At 35.3% G+C, this 26,676-nt stretch overlaps 2 protein-coding genes across 3 annotated transcripts; one reads left to right on the top strand and one right to left on the bottom strand.

Moving 5' to 3' along the window:
- Nucleotides 1-5,467: 5,467 nt before the first annotated feature.
- On the bottom strand, nt 5,468-7,471 carry LOC124841814 (protein trichome birefringence-like 36). Its single transcript, XM_047318162.2, has 5 exons — nt 6,981-7,471; nt 6,654-6,825; nt 6,400-6,581; nt 6,046-6,204; nt 5,468-5,981 (listed from the first exon to the last, which is right to left on the bottom strand). The coding sequence occupies exons 1-5, from the start codon at nt 7,307-7,309 to the stop codon at nt 5,681-5,683; spliced, it is 1,143 nt and encodes a 380-aa protein (XP_047174118.1). The 5' UTR covers nt 7,310-7,471; the 3' UTR covers nt 5,468-5,680.
- Nucleotides 7,472-18,913: 11,442 nt separating this feature from the next.
- Nucleotides 18,914-23,774, top strand: URED (urease accessory protein D). 2 transcript variants are annotated; one of them, XM_088095769.1, is made up of 9 exons: nt 18,914-19,050; nt 19,141-19,314; nt 20,006-20,071; nt 20,170-20,244; nt 20,678-20,722; nt 21,053-21,286; nt 23,034-23,116; nt 23,200-23,371; nt 23,570-23,774. In XM_088095769.1, the coding sequence occupies exons 2-9, from the start codon at nt 19,189-19,191 to the stop codon at nt 23,693-23,695; spliced, it is 927 nt and encodes a 308-aa protein (XP_087951895.1). In that variant the 5' UTR covers nt 18,914-19,050; nt 19,141-19,188; the 3' UTR covers nt 23,696-23,774. The 2 variants fall into 2 exon arrangements, with proteins under 2 accessions (XP_087951895.1, XP_047174117.2); XM_047318161.2 differs by having other exon boundaries at nt 18,957-19,314.
- The last annotated feature ends 2,902 nt before the right edge of the window (nt 23,775-26,676 follow it).

Here is a 26,676-nt window from a genome sequence, read left to right as displayed (position 1 = left end):
TAAAAACAAACTTACTTGGAAATTCGGTTAGTTACTCATAAACGGCTTATCAATATCTCTAATGAGATATCTTTGGTTATTTTATCGTCTGCTGGACTACTGGCCCAATAATAACTTGAACGGTTGCCCAATTAGGGCCCAACATTGTTGATGTTGCGGATGGACCGAATGGCCCTGAGTGGATGGACCGAACGGTGCTGATTGATAACTGTTCGGTCCATACTATATACCATACATATGCCCCCAAGTCTGAGTTAAGCGTTTCGACTTTAGTCATGATTAACTATAGGACTTATATGAGTTTAAGGGAGGCTACTTTTAGTCATTGCTCACCTCTAACCGAACGGTGGAATTTATGAGTTCCCTTTTGAACTTTTTACTAGGCTGAGCGACAGTTGATGGAAGTTCTTTTTTAGAACTTTTTCCCGTATTGATCAATGACCGATAATATCCTGTTATATGCATTGAAGGAAAATAACAATCGAATATGAACTGTCAAAAAAGAATGTAGATGACTAACCCATTTTATAAGGATGGACAACTAAGCAGATGAAATTGCTTTATTGAAGATGCTCGGTTGGGCGTGCCTTTAACACTCGGCTCTTGCCACCTAGGCTTTGCTGGGAAATTTTTCGAATAACACCTAGAAATTCTAGGCGACGAGAATGACCGTCTCGCTCGGTTTTTCGCACCTATGACGGGAACGACCGTCCCGCTTGGTTTTTCGCACCTAAATGTTCCAGGTTACGAGAACGACCGTCTCGCTAGGTTTTTCGCACCTAGGTGTTCTAGGCGACGGGAACGACCGTCCCACTCGGTTTTACCTAGGAATTCTTGGAGAACTTCCTAGTGTGAGGGCTTTACCTCTCGGCTTTCGTATTACTCTTGGTAGAGTGGTTTGCAGGATCCTATCACCTGCACTGAAAAAAGTATAACAACTCGAATTTTAACTTGTCAAAAAAAGTGTAGACAATGAATCCAATGCATTTACAAGACAATCAACATCAAAATACCTTAGGCTATAAGGCCAGTCGGTCAATCAAGCGAGACCATTTAGTCGAAGAGACTCGAGTGAGAGTTCACGGAGAACGTTCCTCACCGAGCGGTAAGCTCTCGTTTGATCAAGTGGCTTGTACGCTGGGTCCTATCGCCAGGCAAGTAAGACCACTCGGTCTTCTGTTGAATGTTTGGAGACCAAAACTGGAATTCATATTGGGATGTGTCACAAATGAGCTTGTAGGTGCTTTACGGTCCTCGAACCCTATAAGTAATAATTTTCTGAACAAACTTTCTCCAGTCATATGGATAAGAGCGATCGACTTGATTGCTTGCTGGCAATTGGCACATCTGAAAATAACAAGGAAGCAATAGAGAAGCGCATAAAGCTTGTGATGTCGAATGGTCAAACGGTTTGAATACTAGATGCCAAATTTGCTTAGTACCTGAGGCCATGAAAGGTCGAGCAGTTGAGGCCGAAAGGCCGAGTAGTTGAGGTCGAAAGGCCGAGTAGTTGAAGCTGAAGGGCCGAATACCTGATGGTCTAATGGCAGAATACCTGTGAGGCGAAATGGCCGAATACTTGTGAGGCTGAATGACCGAGTACCTGTGAGGCCGAATGACTGAGTACCTGTGAGGCCGAATGGCCGAATACTTGTGAGGCCGAACAGTCGAGTATCTGTGAGGCCGAGTGGCCGAATGGCGGAATACCTGTGAGGTCGAATGACCTAATAGTTGAATGGTTGAACACTTGATGTCAAATTTGGTTAAGTGGTGAGTGCGTCATTGGACCTTGAATAAATGTTGAACAATATTATAATATTAAATTAAGTTATTTAAATTAAATCAGTCTATGTCATGAAGACCGTTCGGTGTATATCATGTACCCAGGTGATGTATCAATCATAGAGGATGTTTTTATATGTTGAGATGGGTAACACAAATATTCCAAATAGTTTAAAAGTATTAATATAATATTAAATAATAAAATGAATTTAAGATGGTTATATCAAAATAGTTATTTGTAAAGCCGTGGAAGCTTATTGACGTTGATGGTAAGAGTTTCTTCAATCAGAATCAATATGTAAGGGCTTGGTTGTCATGATGATGTTGAGACTGCGTCCTTGTCTAGTTCCTTGCAGCTTCAGCACGATGCCGCTTGGCCGGTAAGCTCTCGATTGGCCAAGTGATTTATGTGCATGATCCTATGATCTGTACTGCAAGGCCGAGCGGCCGAATACCTGTGAGGCCGAGTTGTCGAATACCTATGAGGTCGAATGACCGAATACCTGTGAGGCCGAATGGCCGAATGGAAACTGTCAGGTTGGTAGGTTGAACGACTTGCTGGAGTATTGGTTCCCTCCTTTTCCAACCGTTCGGGTTAATGTGATGGGACTGTTGGACCTTCGTGCTTCCGTTGCATCCCCAACAACTGTGCTTGCACTTGCACCTGCATCTGCGTCTTTTTGATCAACTCCCTGAAGCTTTGTTGCTCCTCCGTGTTTCTCATGGTCATCATTGGGTTTCTTCAGCTTGCTCTCGGCCCCACGATGGGCGTCAAAATGTTTCGGTAGATATTTTGTAGGACCGAGAGACGTACCTTTTTGACGTGATCTTCTTGCCTTCTGACACTTGATTCGCCTGCTCTGCACCCTTTCACTCTTGGTCGGACGGTAATAGCGAGTGACCGAGCAGTTTTAGTGCCCACTAACAATGCTTGAGTTAACTGTTCCGCTCAGTTCTATTCTTGATCGTTCGATTGTACTCTCGACCGGAGGGGGAGGTACCTGCAAACGGTGCTCTGATGCTCAAGTTAGGAGCGATTTTATGAACTGTTTATCATAGTTGAGTATTTGAGTTCTGATCGAACGTAAGTAGAATGTAGTGGACTGTGAGTTGAACGTACCTGGTCTTTGGCCCTGTCATTGTATTTATAAGTGTTTCATAGATCAAATAAAAACAAACTTACCTAGAGATTTGGTTAGTTACTCATAAACGGCTTATCAATATCTCTAATGAGATATCTTGGTTATCGTCTGTTGGATTACTGGCCCAATAATAACTAGAATGTTGGCCCAATTAGGACCCAACATTGTTGATGTTGCGGATGGACCGAATGGCCCTGAGTGGATGGACCGAACGGTGCTGATTGTTAATCGTTCAGTCCATATTGTATACCATACACTACTTATTGTGAAGTATGAATTAATTTATAATATGAATTAGATACAATATTATGTATATGATGATAATTACATTGATAATTTAAAGTGTGTTTGGTATTGTATGGAATGTGTGGTATGGTTTGGAACATGTGGTTAAATGAATGAAAAGTTGTGAAAAAAAGTTCCAAGGAAGAACTTCTTATTGGTAGTTTCAAGTATTATTAGTATGGATGTAGGTAACTCAGTCTTGGAGATTTTCTTGACAAGGTCTTTCATTCTCAAGTAGAGAAGATTGACACATGTGGTGAGAATAGTAGGAGGTCTTAGTCTTGGGTACTTCTAGTAGATCCAAGGCGTGGAACAAATTAACCTTGTGAGTGTGGTAGGGTGAAATCCGTTGGTAGTGGCTTTGCAAAGCAGTAGAGGCCATCACAAGTGCACAACTCGCCATAGCTTGACATTCATACTAAATTCGGATAGTACAGTATAGGTCTTAGCATGTTTAAGATGTGTGGATTGTTTTATAATAAATATCATTCGTGTGGAAAATATTAATGTATATATTGATTTGTTTTGTATCACTAACTTATCCTTACTTTTGTGTTGTCTGTTGTGTGTTGTTGTGTATTGTCTTCTTTTTTTTTTTTTGCAATGATCACCAAAATAGTGTGAGTTAAAAAGAAGTCTGTAAAGTTGTCCAACAAAAGGTTAGAATGAAGCAAATGTGTAATTAGATAGATCTACAAAAGTAGATCTTTACATAAGTAAATCTCTTCTTTGTGAAATGTTTGTTTTACCTAATTGTTCTTTTAACATTTATGTAATGTTTTATTTTGATATATTTATACTACTAAGATGTTAGAATAATTATATATTTTTTTATATTTGAAGTGAATTCTTTTTATATTTTTTTATGTATTATGTAAGTATTTATGGACAAACAATTCAATATTGACAAATTGTTCTTCACGCTGAACATTTGGATAAAGAGGTTTAAAATCAGTTGACCATTTGCACAACGTCAACATCATTTTGTACTGGGTTGTGCGTGAGTTTGCCATTATGAACTTCATCCAGACATCAATAATTAACTTTTATAACTTGTTTTCAGCCTTCATATTATAGTACTTTAGATATGATCAGACCTAACTTATAAACAAATTGCCGAATAGCTGATAACATTTTTATTTGATCTTTCATTATTTTTTCTAAAAAAATTGTAATAATAACAAAATAAATTATACAAAAATCATTATTACAAAACCAAAATCTTTTACCCTTAAATTATTTTTTATTTTTTTCTAAAACCAATTAAAATTTATTATCAACATTTTTAACTAATTATTTCAGATTACTTTTCTATAATTTCAATTTCAATTTCTTTTTTTTCTCCCTTTTTTAAAATAAAAAAAGTAAAAAATCTCTCCCAAGATTTGATTCTGTTGCGATGAGTTTAGGAAAATAAAAATGCATTGGATTCATTTGAGGATTTTTTTTAAGTATTATTTAACGGTAAAACTCATTAACATCTATTCAAAAACTAAAAATAATAAATATTTTTTTAAAACAATAAAGAACGTATAGATATTTTAACTGTATGAATGTCATTTAAGATAAGGACATAAGTGAAACTAAATATAATGATCATAAATCAAATATTTCATCATTATGATCATAATTAACTAAAATTTAAATTTTAAACTACTTCATTACTATATATATATATATATATATATATATATATATATATATATATATATATATATATATATATATATATATATATATACACTGTAAATCACTTCAAGATTTGGTTCTATCATCTCCTTAAAAAGAAGATTTGTTTAATAAAAAAGTTTCTAAAAAAAATCACGAAAGCAAAGGAGGAGATGGAGGATCTTTGGTATCTGTACTTTTCTCTTCTTTCTTTTTTCCTTCTATGATGATTTATTTATGCTATATAACTTTTATCTAACAGCATCATTCTATTCAATTATTCTCTTTCCCCCATTAGGTGATTCTATTCATTTCACTATGCTAAAGTTCTTTTACTAAATCTCCACTTATTACATCTTATCTTTTTCTCTCTCTATTTTAAGTACATATTTTACATAAATGTGAATTTCATCTTTTCGTAAGTTAGCCTTACAGTGTAGTCTCTTAAAACAATTTGAGTTATTTATAATTTCTCTTAATAAGGTATTGCATCGTCCATGATTAAAGTTTATTTTATTTTTTATATTTGATGTCTTCAACAAAAAGAAGTTTATTGAAAAAATGGAGACATAAATAGCAATGACAAAGAATTTTGGTTGGTTGGATTAGAAATTTTCAATTAATCAACTATAGTTCGTCAATCATTCTTTCAAGTAAAAATTAAAATAAAAAAGATTTTCCCATCAAACGACACATATTGATAAATAGAACAGCAACAAGCAACCATGTCCTTGCAAGAAAGAGTAAATGAAAGGCTCTAGATGATGTATATGAGTTGTTGTAGACACTGTCCATTGCTATAGTCAAAGCAATGCACTGAGCATCTCATTCCAAATATCAGGCACCCCAGGAAGACACCAATGGCTGCAATCAGAAGAAAGACCTTTTCCTTGTTTCTGCCTCTCATCTTCTCCTATTACTCTCATATACACTGAAGGGTGCCCGTCTCTGCGTAGTTCTGTCATTCTTGTGATATCTTCCACATACACTGGAAACCTCATTCTCTTCACCACTCCTTCTAGCACCACCAGAGGTTCAGGAACGTGTAGGTGACTGAAAAATGGAAGAGGCTGCTTCTCGTTGTGGCATTTCCAACCATTTTCTCTGCATACAAAAAGACAATTGAATCAATATATGTAACAAAAAGACAAATAGAAACAGACAGTACCTGTTATGCCTAGATGACATGCTTCTAAAAATGACTTTTGTTCTCAGAGGGTCTAGATTTTGATCCACCCATCTTGCCCATGTGCTCAGTCCTCTTTGATACGCAACCATAGCACTCATGTTTCTTATGAGATTATTTCCCTCCATGTAGTAATCCCATCTGGTTTATCATGATACAACTTAATCACATATCTTAAGGAAACAGAGCATTAGTTATACATAAACTAATTTCAATTTCTGTTCTTGATTTTCTTGAGTTGGAGAGAAATGCATCACCAGCATAGTAACATTTACAGTGAAATTAAGCTTGATTTGAGAGAATGGAAAAACTTAGAGAATGAGAAATCTTTCTTACGAGCTGGTTTGATCAGAGTGAGTCCACCAGTGGGCTGAGTCAAATACAAGGATATCAACCCCTCTCCAGTACCTTGCATTTTCTTCAATCAAATCCAAATGTACAATTCTCTTATTTTCTGAACCTTTCTTCAGTTCTACCAAAAGGGGTGCCCAGAAAAACTCAATCGAAGTCTCAAAATCCTTCAGGTGAAGACTCCATGGTCAATAGTTTTCACAAAAGCAAAAGAAAACATGTTATGATAAATATCTCACCATGGCATGGAAAGCCATTGCAGGTCCATTGTAAGTCACCCTTTTTCGACCAATTGGAATAACTCCTTGCACTAAGCAAACTAGAGATTCCCACTGATTTCTCATCATCGAATCACCCACCAGCATTATTCTCTTTCTTCTCATTCTTCCAAGAAACCTCAGTGCATCAAATCTGCACATGTCATCAAGAAGTTAGATTTTGGATATATCTGTATGTTCATTTTCTTGTAAAAACTAGCCTTAGTTTTTAACAGATAGAATCTAAAACCAAAATTTGAAGCCTTTTCACACCAAAAACATCAACAAAAACCATATATATATATATACCTTGGCAAGGTACAACCAGTTGGCTTCCACTTCCACTTCTGATAATCAGAATCTGGCCTACCATTCTTTTGACACGTAACTACAGAGCTTAGATACGGACAATTAGAGTCATAGAGAGGGTAAGAGTCATCATAAACCCATTTTCCAACAGAAAAGTCACATATCTTCCTAGAATCTCTGTTGCTTTGGACCATCTTAACATCATCAGGTTGAACCAGAATCCCAGCCTCATCCTCCGGGTCCAGCAGGGACAATGTGCAGTGGAGGAAGCACAGAAAAGTGCCGCACAATAACAAAGAGGAAAACAAGTGGATCATTGGTGCTGCCATGGAAGAACAAAGCTGTGAGAGAGCATAGAGAGCATAGAGTTATGTAGATTGTAAGGAGCTAAAGTGTTTGATCATGGCATGACTTGCGGTGATTTGAAGGTGTGGACCATAGAGAAGTGCAGTACTAATTACAAGAGAAAATGAGTCTCTTTTTGTGAGAAAAAATTGTTTAAAGTTAAGTTTTTTAGTTTCTCAGCATAGAAAGAAATTTGTATGCTTATACTTTAATAATATATGAAGAAAGTTTATCTTTTTTTTTTCTTTTTTCTTTCACCTATATTGCTATGGTTACTTTTTTTTCTTCTTTAATGAGTGAAATGATCTTTGGAATTGAATAACTACTTGTGTTTGGTTTGGTTGAGACAGGTGGGCATGTGCATTTGTTATTGTCAGTGACATTTAAGTGACTACAGTGATTAATGGTCTTCTTTTTTCCCCTTTTCCGTTAGTAGGAAGCCAATAACACAGATTTTTTTTACAGTATTCTGATACACACATGTTATTATTTAATTGGATTTAAAACAGGTCATACAATAATAAATAAATAAATTAATAAAAAAGTATATGTATGTTGTGTTAAAATATTGTAAAGAAATCTGTATTAAAATATATTTTTTTCTAGAATAAATAATGTTATTACTAGCAATTTGTTTGTTTTGTCCTATGCATTTTAAGTTTTGTTCCTTTTTGTTGAATTAGCATATCTGTTTTGGTGTTTTATGTGTCTAACCAAAACTTATGTTTGATATGGAGAAGCGAATGGTTCTTGTATTGAAGTTGAACAAGTTAATAACAAAAAATCTTTAAGGTGACCAAGGGAAGTGAGGGTTAAGAAAATTAATAGATATAGTATTTTCTTTAATGTGTTATTTTGCTATTTTCTCGAACTTAAAAAGTTTAGCTTTTGTTAGACTCGATCCATTAAATATATTGACACTATTTTCAATTGAACTTTTTTGTTATAAAATTAATATAAAAAGAACTCAATTTTATTCAATAAAAAAAAGTTGAAACTAATGCTATTAGTTAAATAGTATTGTAAGGAATTGATTTAAGGTGATTTTAGAAAAAAAAATTATAAATTAATTTTGGCTTGGTAATTTATTTTACATTTAGTTATATGATTTACTTCATTTTTCATTCAATTGAGTTTTAATATATTTAAATAAATCTAATTTAAATTTTTAATGTTAAATTGACATTAATACTACTTAAAATGTATAAAATATTAAAAATTTTATCTTCACGAGATCCTGATTTAATCTGACACATTGCAGATTTTGACACATAACTTCTTTTAAATTTTGAATGACACTTTCTATAGTTTAAGCAATGATTCAATTGACTAAAAAATATACGAAAATGAAATGAAAGATAAGCCTGAACCAAATTACTAATTCATACATACTTAATACAACTTCTTCTTTACTTCTTTTTAACTTTTATGTTTCAAAACTTTTATATAAACATATTATTTTATTTTAAAATGTTCTTATAGTGATTTGGTTAATGATTTTTTTTCTAATTTTTGTGAACATATTTATTTTGAGTTATTTTTTTAATAATTTGATTATTAAATTAAAAAAATGTTTAAGTTTTTTTACTTTTCAAAACTTCTTTTATTTTTTTTAAGAATTTAAAAAATAGAGTATTAGAGTTGATAAATATTTTAAAACAATGAAACTGAGTATTTTAAAGTTAAAATAATTTAATAATACAAATAGAATTTCTTAAATTCGTCTCATTATTTAAAACACTAATAATCTCTCTAGAATTCTTTCTCAGAGTTCTTGTTCTCTTCTCTCTAAGATTTCTAATTCCTCAATCATTTGTTTGACGTTCAAGAAGTGTCTAAGAGATCACGACAACACAATCTTCATTCTCTACTGATCAGTTTTTGATTTAGAGTAAGTTTCTATCATTTTTTCCTTTAATTCTCAGTCTATGATCATTTCTATCATTTCTATCATTTTTGATTTAGAGTAAGTTTCTATCATTTTTTCCTGATTCTATCATTTCTATCATCTTTTGTATTCTTTTCTTGTTCTTTGTTAATCTAAGGTCCTAAGGACTCACTCGTATCACAACTTGGTGATTTGTAGGCGTTCCTCGAGTTCCTTATACTTGAAGCAACTGTTGTGCATTCTTAGAGTTGTGATAGTTCTCTTTGAGGTAAGGGAAACTAGTTCTTGTTTTATGTTAATTTATAAAGTAGGAATTGATAGTGTTTAAGGTGTGTAATTTGTAGATATTGAATGTCATTGCTTGAAATGTTAGTTAATGTGAATTGTTAATGAGTAGGTGAATTTGATCACATGATGAGTGTTGATGTTGAATGACTTGGTGTTAAACTCCAATTGTATGATGAATTGTGTTGTTAAGATGTTTGGTGGTGTTGAATTTGGTTAAATGTGGAAGAGAATTGAACTAAGTTGAGTTATAAGTGTTTTTGGTCAAAATTGGGGGTTTTGGTATGTGATTTTTTAAGTTAAGGGTTAAAAAGAGGAAATCAAGTCTTAGAGTCTCTTTAGATGTGATTTAGATTTGTTAGAGTTGTGAATTGGTTAAAATTTGTTCTAGAAAGAGGTAGTAGTGCTTTGGTGGAGTCTTGGTTGGTTTTGAGTTCATTTTGGGGGTTTGGACTAATGAAATTTTGAATTATAGGTTTTGTGTCAAAATGGTAGGTTTGAAGTGTTTTGTTAAGTCATTTCTGACTTGTTAGAGTCTCTACGTTGCTCAAATATGAGCTAGAACTTGTGGAGTTTAATTTTAGACTTTAAAGTGAGATTTTAGTTAGTTTTGGATTGGAATCTTGTGATAAAATAGTTTAAAACTAGTTTAGGTTGATTTATATACATTTGGTTATGTCCACAGTAGCTTAAAATCTCATATATAAGGGGTAAAAGTTGGTAAAATTGCATAGGATAGGTCATGCGGAGTTTAGGGGTGCTAATTATGTGGTTTGAATGTTGCAGAATTATGCATCGAGGCATAATTATGTAGCTTAAAATTGGATAGGTTTGGGTGTTATAATTCCCTTTATTTTATGTGCATAATTTTAAATGGTATAATAGTGTATTGTATGATCCATGGTATAGTTTGAAATATATGATTGAATGGAATGAGTTGTGTAAGAGTTCTAAGGAAAATTCTTAATAGTTTCATCAAAGTGTTGTTGGTATGAATGTAGAGAGCTCAAGTCTTGGTTAGGGATGACAAAAAAATCCGCAGATAAAATTCGCGATGGATAGTTGATACCTGATGATATTTACTACTCGCAGGTTACGAGTAACAGATATTTTAATACCCGCTTATAAACGGATTGGATGCGGGTATTATACTGTCCGACCCCGCAGGTAGCTGTTACCCACAAAATATAAAAATAATAATTTAACTTATATTTTTTTTAATTAAATTAAATTTACAATAAAACTAATTTATATTTTTTAACATTAAATTTAATTAAAATTACATTTTAGTTTATATTTTATTTCATTTATATTAAATTTTGTATATGCTTTTGCAATTTTATTTTAAAAATGTATAAAATATATATTTTTTAATATTTACAAATATCCGCGCGGGTTGTGGGTGGAGTTTTCATTTTCGGGTTGGGTTACGAATAGGCATCATCCGTATCCAACCCGACTCGTTGTCATCCCTAGTCTTTGAGGTTATTCTGACATTCTAATGATCATTCATTCTCAATTAGAAATGAGTGATCATATGGTGAGAGTAGCTAAATGTCTTAATCTAAGTGCTTCTAATATGACCTAAAACACGGTACAAACTAACCTTGTGAGTGTAGTAGGTGAAACCCATTGGTAATGACCCTACAAAACAGTAGAAGCCACCACAAGTGCATGACCCGCTATAGCTTTGCATTCATACTAAATCTGGATAATCCAATCTAAGTCTTTGGCATGATTAAGATGTTTGGTTTGCTTTATGTGAAATATGACTCATGTGTGAAATGTTAATATATATTATGATTAGTTTGTATCACTAATTTACCATGTTTATTTGTGTCTTGTTTGAGTGTTCTTGTGCGTTGTTTTCTTTTGCGATGATCATTTCTCTTAAACAAGCCTTGGGTGGTGGAGATACTGTTGATGTGTAGATATTATAGTATGTATATTTTTTTTTCTTTGGTTCTATTTGAGGATCTTTTGTACATAGTTTTGGATTATGATTTTGTATATAAAATTTAATTTATGGTTATGTTTAGATTACTATATTTATATTTAATATGTCCTAACTTGTTAACTATTCTATCATTAAACTCATGATAACTCTTGAATAGTATTTTAGATTATTTAATTGGAAGTTACATCTTTTTACCTTTTTCTATATTTTTTATTAAAATTTATGTGATTCTTATTATATACATATATAAATCTTTTGAAAAAATATGACCTTTTTCAATATTTAATTTTTAATTTACTAATTAAATAATTAACACGCTTTTAAATTAAAAAAACAAAAACATGTTTGTCTGAAATAAAAAATAAATTTTAATTGTAAAAAAATTGGAAAAAGCTTAGTCATTTAATAATAAAAAATATTTAAATAGTCGGTTTAGTATATAAGTATTAATATATTTTTTTGAATATAATATAAAACATAATTGCATTCATAATACAAATTTTTTTATTTTTTTAAATTTGTTTCAACTATGTTAACAGTTAAAGGTAATTGGAGGAAGCACTGAGGGTATTAAAAAAGTAAAGTTTCATTTAAATTAAACATATTAACTCTAATTTTTCTCAACATACGTCACATTCACAATTTCTAAAGACTAAACGTGTGCTCAAATGCATTAATTATTAATAGGGTTAAAACTTACTTAACATAATTAAATTTCTGTATTAAAATTGATTTTTTCTTCTTATACTAAAAATGTATTCAACCGACTATTTATTAAATAACAAAATAAATAAAAGTAATGAATTGATAGCATAAAATACAACTTGGTCTTTGAAAACACAACTTACTTGTTTATGTGATTTTTTAAAAAGATTTCTATTTTAATAAATTTAAAAAGAAATTCCACACATTTAATAAACAAACCATGCTTTAACATATCTTACATCTGACACACTATTATATGAATCCGGATAGAAAAATGATAAAATGGGAGTGTGACTATTTCATCTCATTTTCGTAGTGTTTCGGTGTACATTTGTCCGGTGTGTCTTTATTGTTCCTGGCTGTCTGGGAAGCTATCTGGGACGCTTGCTTTTCTCCAGTTGTTGCTCTTCATACTCGCCAAAGGAGGGGAGGTACCTGCAAAGATACTCCGACGCTCAAGTCAGATGTGAATTATGGAGCCTCAGCTCTCAAGAGAGTAATTATGATACTGCTCTGAAATATTATTCTAGGGTCTCTAGAGCATAAAGAGAACGTACCTGGACTTTGGTCCTGTCACTGTATTTTATAAGCAAAATAAAAATAACCACCCTTCCTAAAAATGTGGTTAGTGGCTTTGATAAATATCTTAACTGTCTAAAATATCTAAGATATTTATGTTATTACATAAATATCCTTACTACATAACATGCCCCCCAAGTCCGAGTTAACCGTTCCGTTTTTTGGACGTGGTAACTATAGGACTTATGAGTTTGAGGGAGGCTGTCTTCGCTGTAATTAGAGAGCGTGTTCCTGGTTATTGCTCATGTGTGGACTGAACGTTTTAAAACAAGGATGACCGAGTGGTTGAATTTGATGGACCAAAAGGAGGCGAAGACGAACGGCAAAAAGCTGGAGCAAGTGAGGCCGAACGTGAGGATACGTATGACCGAGCGGTAGAGGCCGAGTGGCATGCGAGGTCGATCATGAGGACTGTTTTGAACGTTCGACACATAGGTTGTCGAGCGGTCGAGTGGCATGTGAGTTTGAGCGGTTGAAAGCAAATGGAAGTCGAGCGGCCGACTGTTTTTGACGCTCGTAAACATGGGTTGTCGAGCGCTTAAAACCAAAAGGTTGAACAAATTTGAGCCCGAACGGCCAACTTCTTGAGCGCTCGTAAACATGGATTGCCGAGCGGAGTCTGAACGCTCGTTTTTGAACGCTCGTTGACATGAATTGCCGAGCGGTGTTTGAACATTCGTTGACATGCATTGGCGAGCGCTTCTTAAACACTCGTTGAAATGAATGTCGAGCGATGTTTGGATGCTCGTTGACATGCATTGGCGAGCGCTTCTTGAACGCTCGTTGAAATGAATGTCGAGCGATGTTTGGACGCTCGTTGATGATGGTCGAGCGTTGAAGCCAAACGACCAACTTTGTGAATGTTCGTTGTCGAGCGTTAAGGCCGAACGGCTGACTGAGTGGACGCTCGTTGACATTTGATTGTCGAGCGCTATGGCCGAACGACTGACTGAGTGGACGCTCGTTGACATTTGATTGTCGAGCGTTGAGGTCGAATGACGAACGCTTTCGTTGTCGAACGTCAGAATCTTTGAAAATTTTATGTTCTTGGACGAACATAAGCTAGGCTAGAGGATGGTCCCCTAGGTTTGATGGTCTGGGTGTTCTAGGGCGAACATCTACCAGCGGGAGTGTGTCCCTTTGTTCAATGTACCTGGGTGTTCTAGGGCGAACATCTACCAGCGGGAGTGTATCCCTTTATTCAATGCACCTGGGTGTTCTAGGGCGAACATCTACCAGGTCTAGGAGTGCTTCAAGATGAATGGCTATTAGGTGTCTGCTTTTACGTACAAGATATGCTTATCTGCACTGTAAGAAATAATATTGAGCATATAGGTGAGACCGTTTGGTCAAGTTGCAAACCTGGTGGCTGAACGTCAATAGGATCGTATGGTGGAGCGGGCGTGCCGACAGATGGTCGAGCTGTAGAGGTCGAGTTGTCGAAGGTCAGGGAGGCTGATTGTTGGACGCTTTAGGCCGAGCGTTCGTGAAAACGAATGTTGGAAAATCTTGAGGCGCAAATCGCCGAACGACTGAGGTGAAAGGGTAGAAGCCATGTGGGCGAACGTCATTGAGACTTATAGCTGAACAACCGAGGCTAGCGGACGAATGTTCTTGAGTCCGACTGGCTGATCATCAGTGGGGTCGAATGGTCCAAGGCTTGAGTGCTCGTGTAGATGTGTGGTTGAACAGTAGAAGCCGAATGTGAGGCCGATTGTTTGGACGCTCGTTCTCATACTGATTGTCGAGCGTTCGAATCCAAAGGGCGAGGCCGAACGGTCAATTACTTGAACGCTCGTCCACAGGCATTGTCGAGCGTTCTAATCCAAATGGCGAGGACGAACGGTCTACTGTTTGAACGCTCGTCCACATTGAGTGTCGAGCGTGAGCGCTCGAATCCGAATGGCGAGGACGAACGTTATTTATTCGAGTGGACGAACGCTTGGGAACCGAGTAGACGAACGTTGGTGACCGAGTGGGCGAACGTTGAGGACTGAGTGGACGAACGTCGGGATGGGTTGAACGTTCGTCCCATTGCTTGTCGAGCGGTTTTCTGAACGCTCGTTGATATGGACTGTCGAGCGGTGTTCGAGCGACATTGGTGCTCGAACGCTGAAGTGATCGTGTTGATATATGGTCGCCCTGGAAAGTGGCGAACGGCAATGGGGAAGAATGGGAGCGGCGACATCAATGAGGCAAAATGCCGAACGTCGATGATAGGCCAAGTGACGAACGCTCTAGGCCGAACGTCCGTGAAAGCTAATGGCCTAATGATTGAGGCCTAGAGAACGAACGTTATTGACGCCAGATGACTGATCATCAGCTGGGTCGAACGACTGTGGCGCTCAAACTCTAGGACGCTCGTACACAGGCACTGTCGAGCGTTCGAATCCGAAGGGCGAGGACGAATGGCCGACCGTTTGACGCCGATGTTGAGCGAAACGACGAACGCTCCAAGCCGAACGTCAATGATGAGCCATCATGTGTATGGCCGAATGGTGGACGCTTGAGACCACATCAAACATCGCAATTGAGGCAGAAGGGATGAGCACAAATGACCGAACGACCGTGAGACTTAATGACCGAACGACCGTGGGACTTAATGGCCGAACGACAATTGAAGCCAAGAGGATGAACGTTATTGAGGCCAGATGGCTGAACGTCAGTTGGGTCGAACGGTCGAGGCGGTCGAATGCGTTAAGCCGAACGTCCTTTAGAACGAATTCTGGAACGCTTGAGACGCGGATGGCTGAACGACTGAGGTCAAGGTGCCGAACGTCACAGAGGACCAATGTGGGAGCATCAGGTGTAGTCGAATGGGCGAATGGTTGTAGATCCGAGTGGACGAACGTTATTGAGGCGGGATGGTTGATTGCCAGGGATGAACGTTGAGGCCACTCGGTCTTGTCGTCGACCAAGGTGGACGACCTTGGTGGTGGTTCACTCTTGATGGTCGAGCTGCACATTGTCGAACGGTGACAAAGAAGGTTTTGTCGATCGGTCACGGTCGACACTCGGTCTTGCTGCTGACCAATGTGGACGACCTTGGAGTGCGTCGAATGGTCGAAAGGCCGAACGCTGGAACGCTCGTGGCCATGGATGGTCGAGCGGTCGAGGCCAAAGATGGCCGAACGTTGAGGCCGAGATAACGAACGAGACCGGCGTCGAGGACTGTATGTAGCCGTTGAATGTCGAGCGTCCTCGAAACCGAAAGGGCGAAAACCTTTGAGGCCGAACGGCCGACAGCTTGGACGCTCGTACCAAGGGATTGTCGAGCAGTGTCGAACGCTCGTTGATATGGACTTGACAAGTGAACGCTCGTTGACATGTGTTGACGAGCGCTCGTGTTGAAGTATGGTCGAACATCTTCGAGGCCGAACATCCGACAGCAATGATGCTCGCATGTAGTGATTGTCGAGCGTTCGAATATAATGGTCGAGGCTGAACGGCCGATTGCTTGAACGCTCGTACACATGAGTTGTCGAGCTATCGAGTAGCACGTGAGGTCGAGCGCTAGAGACCGAATGTTGATGATGAGCGAAGTGACGAACGCTCTAGGCCGAACGTCAGAGAAATCTAGTGATCGAACGTTGAAGCCGGCAGCACGAACGTTACTGTCGTACGCCGGGCTGGGTTTGGGACGCTACGGGACGAACGTCATTGACGTTCGCGAGGCTGAACTTGGTACGTTTCAGGACGAACGTCCTTGACGTACGCGAGACTGAGCTGTTTGAACGTTCGACACATATTTTGTTGAACGCTCGTACAGATGTTGAACGGTCGTCAGGCGTTTGAAGTTTGGGGAAATAGAAATTGGGTTGGATGACGTGGAGGCAGAACTGAACGACGCGTGGACTGCGCGAGGGTTGCGGAAGACGTGGAGAATGGGTCCGACCAGACACCGAAAGGGTTTACCCTGGGTGACAACCGTCTTCTTCCCGCCTCACTGTAAAATCCTCTCTGCCCCAAAAAACCCTAGAATCAGCCATACTGCGGAACGGCCGATCCTGAAGCTGTTGTTGTCGACGGAAGCCGCGATCCAAGGTGATCGAAGACAATGGAGTCCCCAGGCTTGGGATGAACTGGCGGCTTTGCGGTGGCACTTTGATGGCGATGACCCTGGTGTGGTTGTCGCTTGAGCCGCACCTGATGGAGTTTGGAGATGACGGAGGTGGCGCCACCGCTGCGACACCGAAGAGGATAAGAGCGCGACAGTGGCTCTTGAATCACGACGGTGATGCGTGGTCAGGACAGGGCCCGGTTTGGGGTTTTTCTGTTCTCAGTTTCGATTCTGATCTTGGGGTTTTCGATTCAGGTGTGAAGAGCTCGCAATTTTGAACGCTTGCAGATGGCGAGGGCAGCGACACTGGCGGCGACACGGAGCTTTGGGTTTAAGGTTCCTGTTCTTCTCCGATTTTGGGAATTCGGGTTTGTGGAATTTGGGAAATTAGGGATTCCCGGTGGAATTGGATTTTCATTGGTGGGAATTGTGGTTTTGATTTAGATTGCACGTTCTGGGATCTGAAGAGTGACGCCATTGAAGGTGCTGGTGTGGGCTGTTCCTGTTGAGATACACCGTGGACAGGAGTTCGATGGTCTCCACCACTGTCGTAGGATCAGCGTGATCGTGTTTGGGAGGCGATTTGGGAATTTAGGGTTTTTTGATTTGCGGATTGTGCGACAGTGGAGACGAGGGAGATGACCTAATGGTGCTCCTGTGACAGCAGCACCTGGTAGCGCGACGGAGGCTGATGGGCGGACCTGATTTGGGGGTTAACCTTGCGCTGAATCTGACCCGCAAAGGGGTGCGATTTCGCTGATGTGCTCACGGGCGCGATTTCGCAGAGGTGCTCGTGGTGGCGTCAATGGCTCGCGGAGGAGAATCTTGGCAGTGATGCAGCGATTTGATGGAGTAGCTCTTTCCGAAAAAGTGATTCCTCGAGGCCGAGTGCTCCTCTTGCGGTTTTTGTGAGATGACACTCGGCCCCACGGTGGGCGCCAAAATGTTTCGGTGTACATTTGTCTGGTGTGTCTTTATTGTTCCTGGCTGTCTGAGAAGCTATCTGGGACGCTTGCTCTTCTCCAGTTGTTGCTCTTCATACTCGCCAAAGGAGGGGAGGTACCTGCAAAGATACTCCGACGCTCAAGTCAGATGTGAATTATGGAGCCTCAGCTCTCAAGAGAATAATTATGATACTGCTCTGAAATATTATTCTAGGGTCTCTAGAGCATAAAGAGAACGTACCTGGACTTTGGTCCTGTCACTGTATTTTATAAGCAAAATAAAAATAACCACCCTTCCTAAAAATGTGGTTAGTAGCTTTGATAAATATCTTAAGTGTCTAAAATATCTAAGATATTTATGTTATTACATAAATATCCTTACTACATATCACGTAGTAAGATTTATCATCATTTTTATATTCAACATATATGAAACTTTTACTCAATACATATCTCATCAGATCCATATCCACAGTCGTATTTATCTGTTTATTGTTTTTTTTCTGTAGCTTCAACTATTAAGAAAATACTATAATTATGCAAAATCAATTAAAAATACAAAATAACAATTGAATGAATTCAAATAATTATAGAAAAAATAAATAAAAATATCAAATATATGTTTTAAAAATAAGTTACAAAATTAAAGATTAAAAAAGTCCATAAAATTTCTAAAATTGCGTAATAAATTAAAAATGTTTTAATAATTTAAAATAAAAATACAAACGATGATTGAAAAATTATTGAAACAAGTATCAGAATGAAAATTCCCATCTGATTTTCATATCAATTTAAAAAATCATGTATTATCCAATATCTAATCGGTGGGAGGAAATTCCATATAAATCAGACTAACTTTAAATAATACTTATAAAAACAAGTTGATAAGTTATGATGAGAACAAGAAGTACAAAGTTCTGGACATATCCAGCAGAAAAGAAAATATTTAAGATCCACAAAGAATAGTTAACAGATATTAAACAAGTTTAACATTTAGATTAACTCTAAATGGAAATTTTAATAACAATATTATTTAAGTAATTTTGATTTTTTTTGATAATTAACAATCTAATTCTTAAATTGATGTATTTTTATAAAATGTAAATTATATTTGTAATATTTAAGAACTACTTAATACACTGTTTAACAATTTAAAATTATTTAAGTAGCTTTTACTCCACCCTAAAAATTTCGAAATTGCGTGTCCAATATATACCTCGGCCTGCACTGCGACTCTGTTTCTCACTCCTTCAACCAAATCAAGTTTCAATCTTTCTTCATAACTATGAATTTGATTGAATAAAAATGTAAAGCATCTTTCTTACTGTTTCTCCGTGTTTTTAAAATCTCAATCCAATCATGTGAAGGAGAAGATTAAATACATTATTTTTTTCAAGTTGAATCCAGCCAACGCACTGGAATCTATTCAGGGTCGGTGCAGAACGATGAGAAATGATGAAGGAAGCACAGAAGGGGAAATGGGTTCAGTGGTGGTTGAAAAAGTGGAAGGCAGATCATCTGCCACAACCTGTTTCTCAAGATATCCCCTCAGGTTCTTCATACCCAAAAAGGTTTTCTCTTTAATTTCATCAGTCTTTGGTTCAAAAAAGGTCTATTTATATTAAAATATACTATAAACTGTCATCTAATTATGTTGCTATTTTAAAATTTATTTCACTTTTAGTTGGTTCATTATGCAAATATATATAACAGAATATGATCGTTGAATTCTTATTTAGAGTTGATTCAAGGATGATATCTGATTATTATTTGTCAGTGTAAGTTTTTTTGCAGGAGCATTATAAGTAACTCTTTTATATTATTGTATAGCTGAAAGTTTTTGAATTTGTTTTGTACTGGTTACTTTAAAAATATATTTTTTGATTTGTTGACTGCGTAATACTTGTATATATTTCAATACTAAATCTAAATTAAATTCTTCTTATACTCTCAGTCATGTTTCTATTAAGCTGCACAGGTTTACATGTTTATGGTATGAAACGTTCTTTATGTTTGTTTCAAATTTATATAATTTATACCTCTTAAGTTTAAAATACATTACATTAATGTTTTTTTCAAGTTAAAAGAAATTAAATCTACACTTTCTTAAAGTTAGGGAAGTAAATTGAACAATAAGGAAGTGTAGGGGCTTTGACCTAGTTTAGTTGAAAGTTTGGAAGTATAAGAACTAAACATATACTTTTCCCCCTTTAAAAATCTTAGCTTGGAATGCTAAAATTGTTTCTCTCGCTGATTGCTTAGGTGGGTTCTTCCAAAACTGACGCTGTATGGGTTTATGCTCTCAATTATGGGGGAGGAATTGTATCTGTAAGTTTGTATTTTTTTCATAACCCCCTTTCATTGTCTTGGTATTATGCTTTTATTTGCATTTGCTGATGGATTTGTGCTTGCCTTGTGAGGTGTAGGGTGATCGCATTTCATGCAAGTTTTGTGTGGGAGATTCTTGTACCATGGTGTTAACAACCCAAGGTTCCACCAAGGTTGACTAATTTCTTGTTTTCTCTTATAGGTTTTTTTTTTCTTTCTTTATTTTCATCCCCCAAGCTTGGGTTTCCCTCTGTTTGAGCTGACTTTTGGCCGGGGTGCTTACGTCCTATCATTGTTAAACTCTACAAAAGAGAGAAACATTGTGCTAAAACCGTGTGTTTCTGAGACAGCACGAGTCTTTGTTTATATTGAGAAAAAGGGATCACTACAATAAATAGTGTAGATTTGATATCTTCTAATACAATATGATATGGGAATAAATAAAACATTCCTGATTATATAAGATTAGCTCCTTATTTCTATAATTATAACAATCATGGTATATTATCTCTTAACTTTGTTGCTTTTTGTTAGAGTGAATTCTGATCTTTTGACTTGGCTTATGTTTATATTATTGTTATTGATAATTTTGTTCTCCTTATTTAGGTCTACAAATCCGTGGGATCTAAGTGTTCCCAGCAAATACTAGAGGTAAAAATAGAGTATTTCTTTTGCTGTTTTGCCTTTATTGTCATCATTATTGTGTTAGAGCAGTCATATTGCATGATGGGGACAAAGGATTAGGATTGATTGTTTTTCACTATACAATTTCTGATGTCAATAACAAGATTTATGACCATGACAAGAGTGTTATACTTGTAGTAGGAGTCTAATAAATGTACATTTTTACGGCATAACACACTTCTACTTTCCAACAGAAATGCCTTGACGAACTTGATTTTTTCGTGGTTTAGATTTGACTATTGGCGAGTTTATTGGTCTCATGGGACAACTGACAACTTTTGAATCATTGTGTAGTAGGCTAGAGTTGGAAGCAATGCACTTTTAGCCATCATTCCAGACCCAGTGACATGCTTTTCCACTGCAAGATACTATCAGAAACAAGTCTTCAATGTTTCTTCAGACTCAAATTTGGTCATGGTTGATTGGATTACAAGTGGGCGCCACGAAAGTGGTGAGAAATGGGATTTTGATCTATATAAAAGCACCAATAACATTTTCTTAGAAGATGGTCAACCATTATTTCTGGATACGGTAATTGTCTTACTGCTGTTCTTGTTATGCTTATAATATGTATAGTTTGTTAGACAATTAAATGCATATACTATTAAAGAGGGTTGTGTAGTGTGGTTACATATATAAGATAGAGGGTTAAGTGGAGGAAAATATAGATGAATTTGTAAATATCTGATCATTCAGTTGCAAAAGGGGCTTTTCTCCCTTGGTATAGTTATTAATTTCAAATAATAATTCGTTCTTGGACATTTTCTTAAGTATTTTCACCTTGAGGACAACCATTGACTACCTTACTAAAGAAATATGTTTCTGAATTGAATGTTGTTGTTCAAGTGGCATTTGAGAAGTTAAAACCTGCCATGACCTCATTGCCAGTGTTGGTTGTACTAGATTTGTCCGAGCCGTTACGGATTCAACACGTGTTCTCTGAATTCCACCTCGAGGGCAAGGTCCCCCTTGAGGGTGGTATTGATAGAAGAAGACAACCTTCTATTAAATATGTGTATAAGAGAAAGAATAAAGAAATATTATAACGTGTGATAGTTAATTGGGACAGTTGTCAGTTAGTTTGTTAGAAGCTGGTAGGAAAAATTTGTATAATTTATGTGGGAGGGTTAAGGTTCCTCAAAATACCTAGGACTAATTCAATTAAGAAGTGTTTCTGTTTGAGGATTTCTTAAGATCAATGGAGACATTCTTGTTTATTTGGTTACTATTCTAGATCTGATCCTAGTTCTATCAATTATCCATGTCAAATTTTGTTAGAATTTAACAAAATTAGCAAGGTGTTCAATGATTTATATCTTAATATATTATGTCAATTTTGATCTCTTTTTTTACCGACAAATGTTAGTTATTAGTTTTTGCTAGTGGAGAGAGTTGAACACACAACTTCTCCCATTCTCCCTTCCAAGCCCTTCAAACCAACCTTATATCTCCCAAATGTTAGTATCAAATAATTTTGATTAATATAAAATTGTGTATGTGGTTTATGTGAATGGAACATTCGTATTTTAAAAAAAAAAAATCATGGAATTGAGAGATATTGAACTATCTAAATATTTAGTAAAAGTTATAGGATGTTTTTAGCTCTCCTCGTATATAGAGACACACACAATACATATATCGGGGGATGTTTGAAATGGACATCGTATACAATTATGTTGGGTTCCCTTGTTTTTTTATCTCCTTTTCATCTCAATTTATTTATTTTTTCCTAACATTAATGATTTAATTTGTATTCTTCTTTTATTCTTCCTTTTTATCTATTTTACTCATTTTTGAAAGTCTGTTCCAACAAAATTTTTCAATGTGCAAGGCAATGATGTTCAAAATTGAATGAGAAGAATTTGTAAGAACAAGTACGAGAATGTGTATAATTGTGATAAAGGAGAGAAAGATGGAATGTAGAGAAACACGTGACTTAATATAATTGTGTTGTGATTTCAGCCTTTTATTAATTTTAATCTTCTCTAATAGTTATAATTCTTTCTTCTCATTTTAAGAGTTGTTCTTAAACCGTGTGAAACTTTAACATTATCATGTTCAGAGCCAAAATGAGAATATCCGAATTCAGCAGAATATGTTCGTTTTGCATTTTTCTGTCCTCTGATGTTGTGCTTATCAGCTTTCTGAAATGACAATGCATCTTGTTTGGTACTAAAATTTGAGCATAAAAATTTCTTGTGTGTTGGACTACCCTCTATTTTGAGATTAATGTCCTTTCCTCCTGTATTATTCTCAAATGGCTTCGTGTTACTAACAGATGTTATTAGAGAAAGAAAAAAATGGACACTTACAAGAGCACATGCACAATTACCAAGTAATTGCAATGATTTTACTCTTGGGGTGAGTGGTTTATTTTGTCTTATCTTTGGACTAATACTTATTGTATCATGAATTCATTATTCATGTACTATGTGACCTTTTAGGCCAAAAATGCAGTATATTCAGAATCTTGTGCAAGGTAACGTGAAAAAGATTATGTCTGAGCAATTACTGCATCCTTCTACATCTTTGAGTCACCATCACCAAAGAGAAAAGGCTGATCATTTCCTTACGAAACCAAGCTTCATAGCTTCCTGCAGTTCATTTGGTCCTAAGGTTTGTTTATATTATTTCACATTGAACAAACACTGATTATTTATCTAAAATTGTAAAATGTTAACTTTGTGATTCATTAGGATTGGCTTCTTTTGTCTCGACATAGAGGAGTCAAGTTTCAAACACTTTTATTATTTGATAAATTTCATGAGTTTCACATAATAACATGTTGCTGGCTGAAACTTCATTTGTGTGCAGAAAACTGGTCTTGTTGTTCGAGTGGCCGCTGAGACAACTGAATCAGTATACAAGTTTCTACGACTTCAGCTGGCTCCTATGGAGCCAATGATAGGTGTTCCACCATACAAAACAAGTGTTATATGAATGATTCATTTACATGTAATAAGTTATATTAGTATAATATTTCTTTCATTCATGTATTAAGGAAACAGAGTTTTAGTTTCATGCGAGGAGGATCAAACTTCTCTTGCCTTCATGCCATGAAATGCTGGAAAGTTTCTGTTACTCCCTGTAAGACCATGTATTCATCTTAATAAATAGTACTTTTTCTACAAAATGTATTTTTATATATATTAAAATAAATAAATAAATAAAAGCAAATGGACAAATGACTTTCGCTGGTGATTGAAAGAGGGAAGTCCAGCCAAATCACCTTTCGGTGATCAATCATATATATATATATATATATATATATATATATATATATATATATATATATATATATATATATATATAAATAATTATAAATAATTAATTAAAAAAAAGGATTTTTTATGGCCTACAAATGGCAATTGGATGATCTGCAGAAACCAAGGAAGGAACGAAGGGAAGAAAGAAAACTTTAGTTTTTTTTGGTTGAGGAGAGGTTTTGGAAGGCTACGAGAAAAAATCTTCGATCCAGATAAAATTTTTGAAAAAGAGCTAGAGGGAGTTAATTATTTTATTTTATGCATGATAGAAGTATATTTTAAGTTCATGATTTTGAATATATGAAATATGACTATGTTGAATTCTGGAAATATTAATTATCTATCCACTGTGGGTTTTGGTTTTTCTAATTTTAGAAATATTAACTATCTATCCATTTGTATGGGTTTTGGTTTTTCTTTATTAGGTTGTCTTTGTTTTCCATTTTTGGAGTTATCAAGGTAAAATCTTAATTTTTATTTGATTTACCGTTAGATTAAATTTATATTTTGATATATGATTGATGAGATGTATTACTCTATTATGATTGTTCATACTTTTAATTTAAGGTATGTAATTAAAGAAATAATTTTTGATATTTTGAATAAATTGTTTATTACTTTATTTTTGTTTTTAAGTGATTTCATTAAAATCTCAATCCTTACTTGATTTATTTTTAGATTAAACTAAAATTTTTATATATATGATTTCTGAAAATCTTACTCTCTTTTTACCATTCAGATTTTTAATTAGAGATATATACTTGGAGAGATAAATTTCACATTTTGAGTAACTTCATCAATATTGTAAGTCCATTTTTAAGTTACTTTAATAAAAACATTAATTTTCGCTTTGTTTACTGTTAGATCTGAAATTTAGATATATGGTTCATAAGATATATCAATTTATCTTGACCGCTCAAATTCTTAATTGGACGTTTGTGATTAAAGATATTAATTTCGTATTTTGAGTAGATATGAAAACTACTTAAATGTTGTCCTTAAGTTATCTCGGTAAAACTTCAATTTTTACTAAGTTAACAGTTAGATTAACCACCTGAAATTTTAATATGTAGTTCCTAAGACATATTGATTCACTTTGATCACTCGAATTTTTAATTAGATGTCTATATTTATATAAATCATTTTCGGGTTATTAGAAAACTTAACCCATCTTAAATTCTGTTTTTGAGTCATATAGGTAAAATTAAGAGTCTCACTTTATTAATTGTTGGATCAAAGTGAAACTTTCACAGTAGGTTCTAAACATGTTGTTATTTATTTTGATCGGTCACATCTTTAATTAGAGGTTAGTAATGAGAATAGTCATTCCATGTAATATTCTAACTTTTTAAATTGTTAATAATATTTTATCATACTGGGTAAAATTTTGAGTAATTTATTTATTGATTTGTATGTATGGTTGTATAATTGACTTGAATATTATATGTTGAGTTACGAGCATGAATTTGGATCAAATATGGATTTCATGATGAATATGATTATGATATGAGGTTGGTCAAGGGTCTCGGGGAGAGACTTTATGGTTGTGATTAATTGGTGTACATGTTGATGTTAGGAGTCCTCATGTGGAGGTTATCCTGATACTCTAATGACCATACAGTCTCAAATAGAGAATGATAAGTTATATGGCGAGAGGGTAGGAGGTCCTAGTCTATGTGTCAGTTTTGGACATGGGTGTTAACGAGCTAACCTTGTGGATGACATGATGGTATTGTATTGGAAGTGTATTTGTAAAGAGCAACGAAGGTCACCGCAAGTGCACAATCTCCCGTGATTTCGCATCAACGTTTCATACAGATGGTCGAGTTTGGTAAGATTATTGCATGATGAGATGAGTGTGTCTAATATGATTATTGTATGATGGGATGATTGAGTCTAGTATGATTATTGTATGATAGTATGATTGAGTTTAGCTTGATTATTGCATGATAATATAATTATTGTTATGTGTAAATATTTATGAATATTTATGAATGATCTTGTGTATGTTAGCTCACCTATACTTATTTGTGTTTGTGTTGGTATTTTTGTTTGTGTGATTATCGTATAACGTGTGTGTTATAAGGGAGTAGTTGAGAAAATGACATATGCTCTAGTACAAGTGAAGAGAGAAATAGAGGATTAATGGAAAAGAATCCCAGTCATTTTATGAGTGTTTTATTTAAAATTTAAAATATGTATCTTCCATATGAATTCCCTTATATTTTCTTATGAATAACTGTAATAATGATACAATATGTTATCTATTAAATATTAAGTGTGAGATAAATGAGATGTTATATGAGTGTTATCATTAATATTATTAATAGTGTAAAATTAATTACAACATCAACGTGGACACTAATTAATTACAACCATAGAGTCTCTTCGAGATCCTTGACCAACCTCATATCCTAATCATATTCATCAACCCATTCATCATGAAATCCATATTTGATCCAAATTCATGCTCGTAACTCAATATATAATAATGTTCAAGTCAATGATACAACCATACATACAAAATAATAAATACAATTACTCAAACTTTCACCTAATATGATCAAATATTATTAACAGTTTAAAAAGTTAGAATATTACGTGGGATTATTGCTCTCATTATAGACCTCTAATTAAAGATCTGACCGATCAAAG

This window comes from Vigna umbellata, chromosome 8 (genome assembly GCF_029865625.1).
Source record: "Vigna umbellata cultivar VRB3 chromosome 8, Vumbellata_1.0, whole genome shotgun sequence".
Lineage (NCBI taxonomy): Eukaryota > Viridiplantae > Streptophyta > Magnoliopsida > Fabales > Fabaceae > Vigna > Vigna umbellata.
This window is presented reverse-complemented; position numbering and strand designations above follow the sequence as displayed.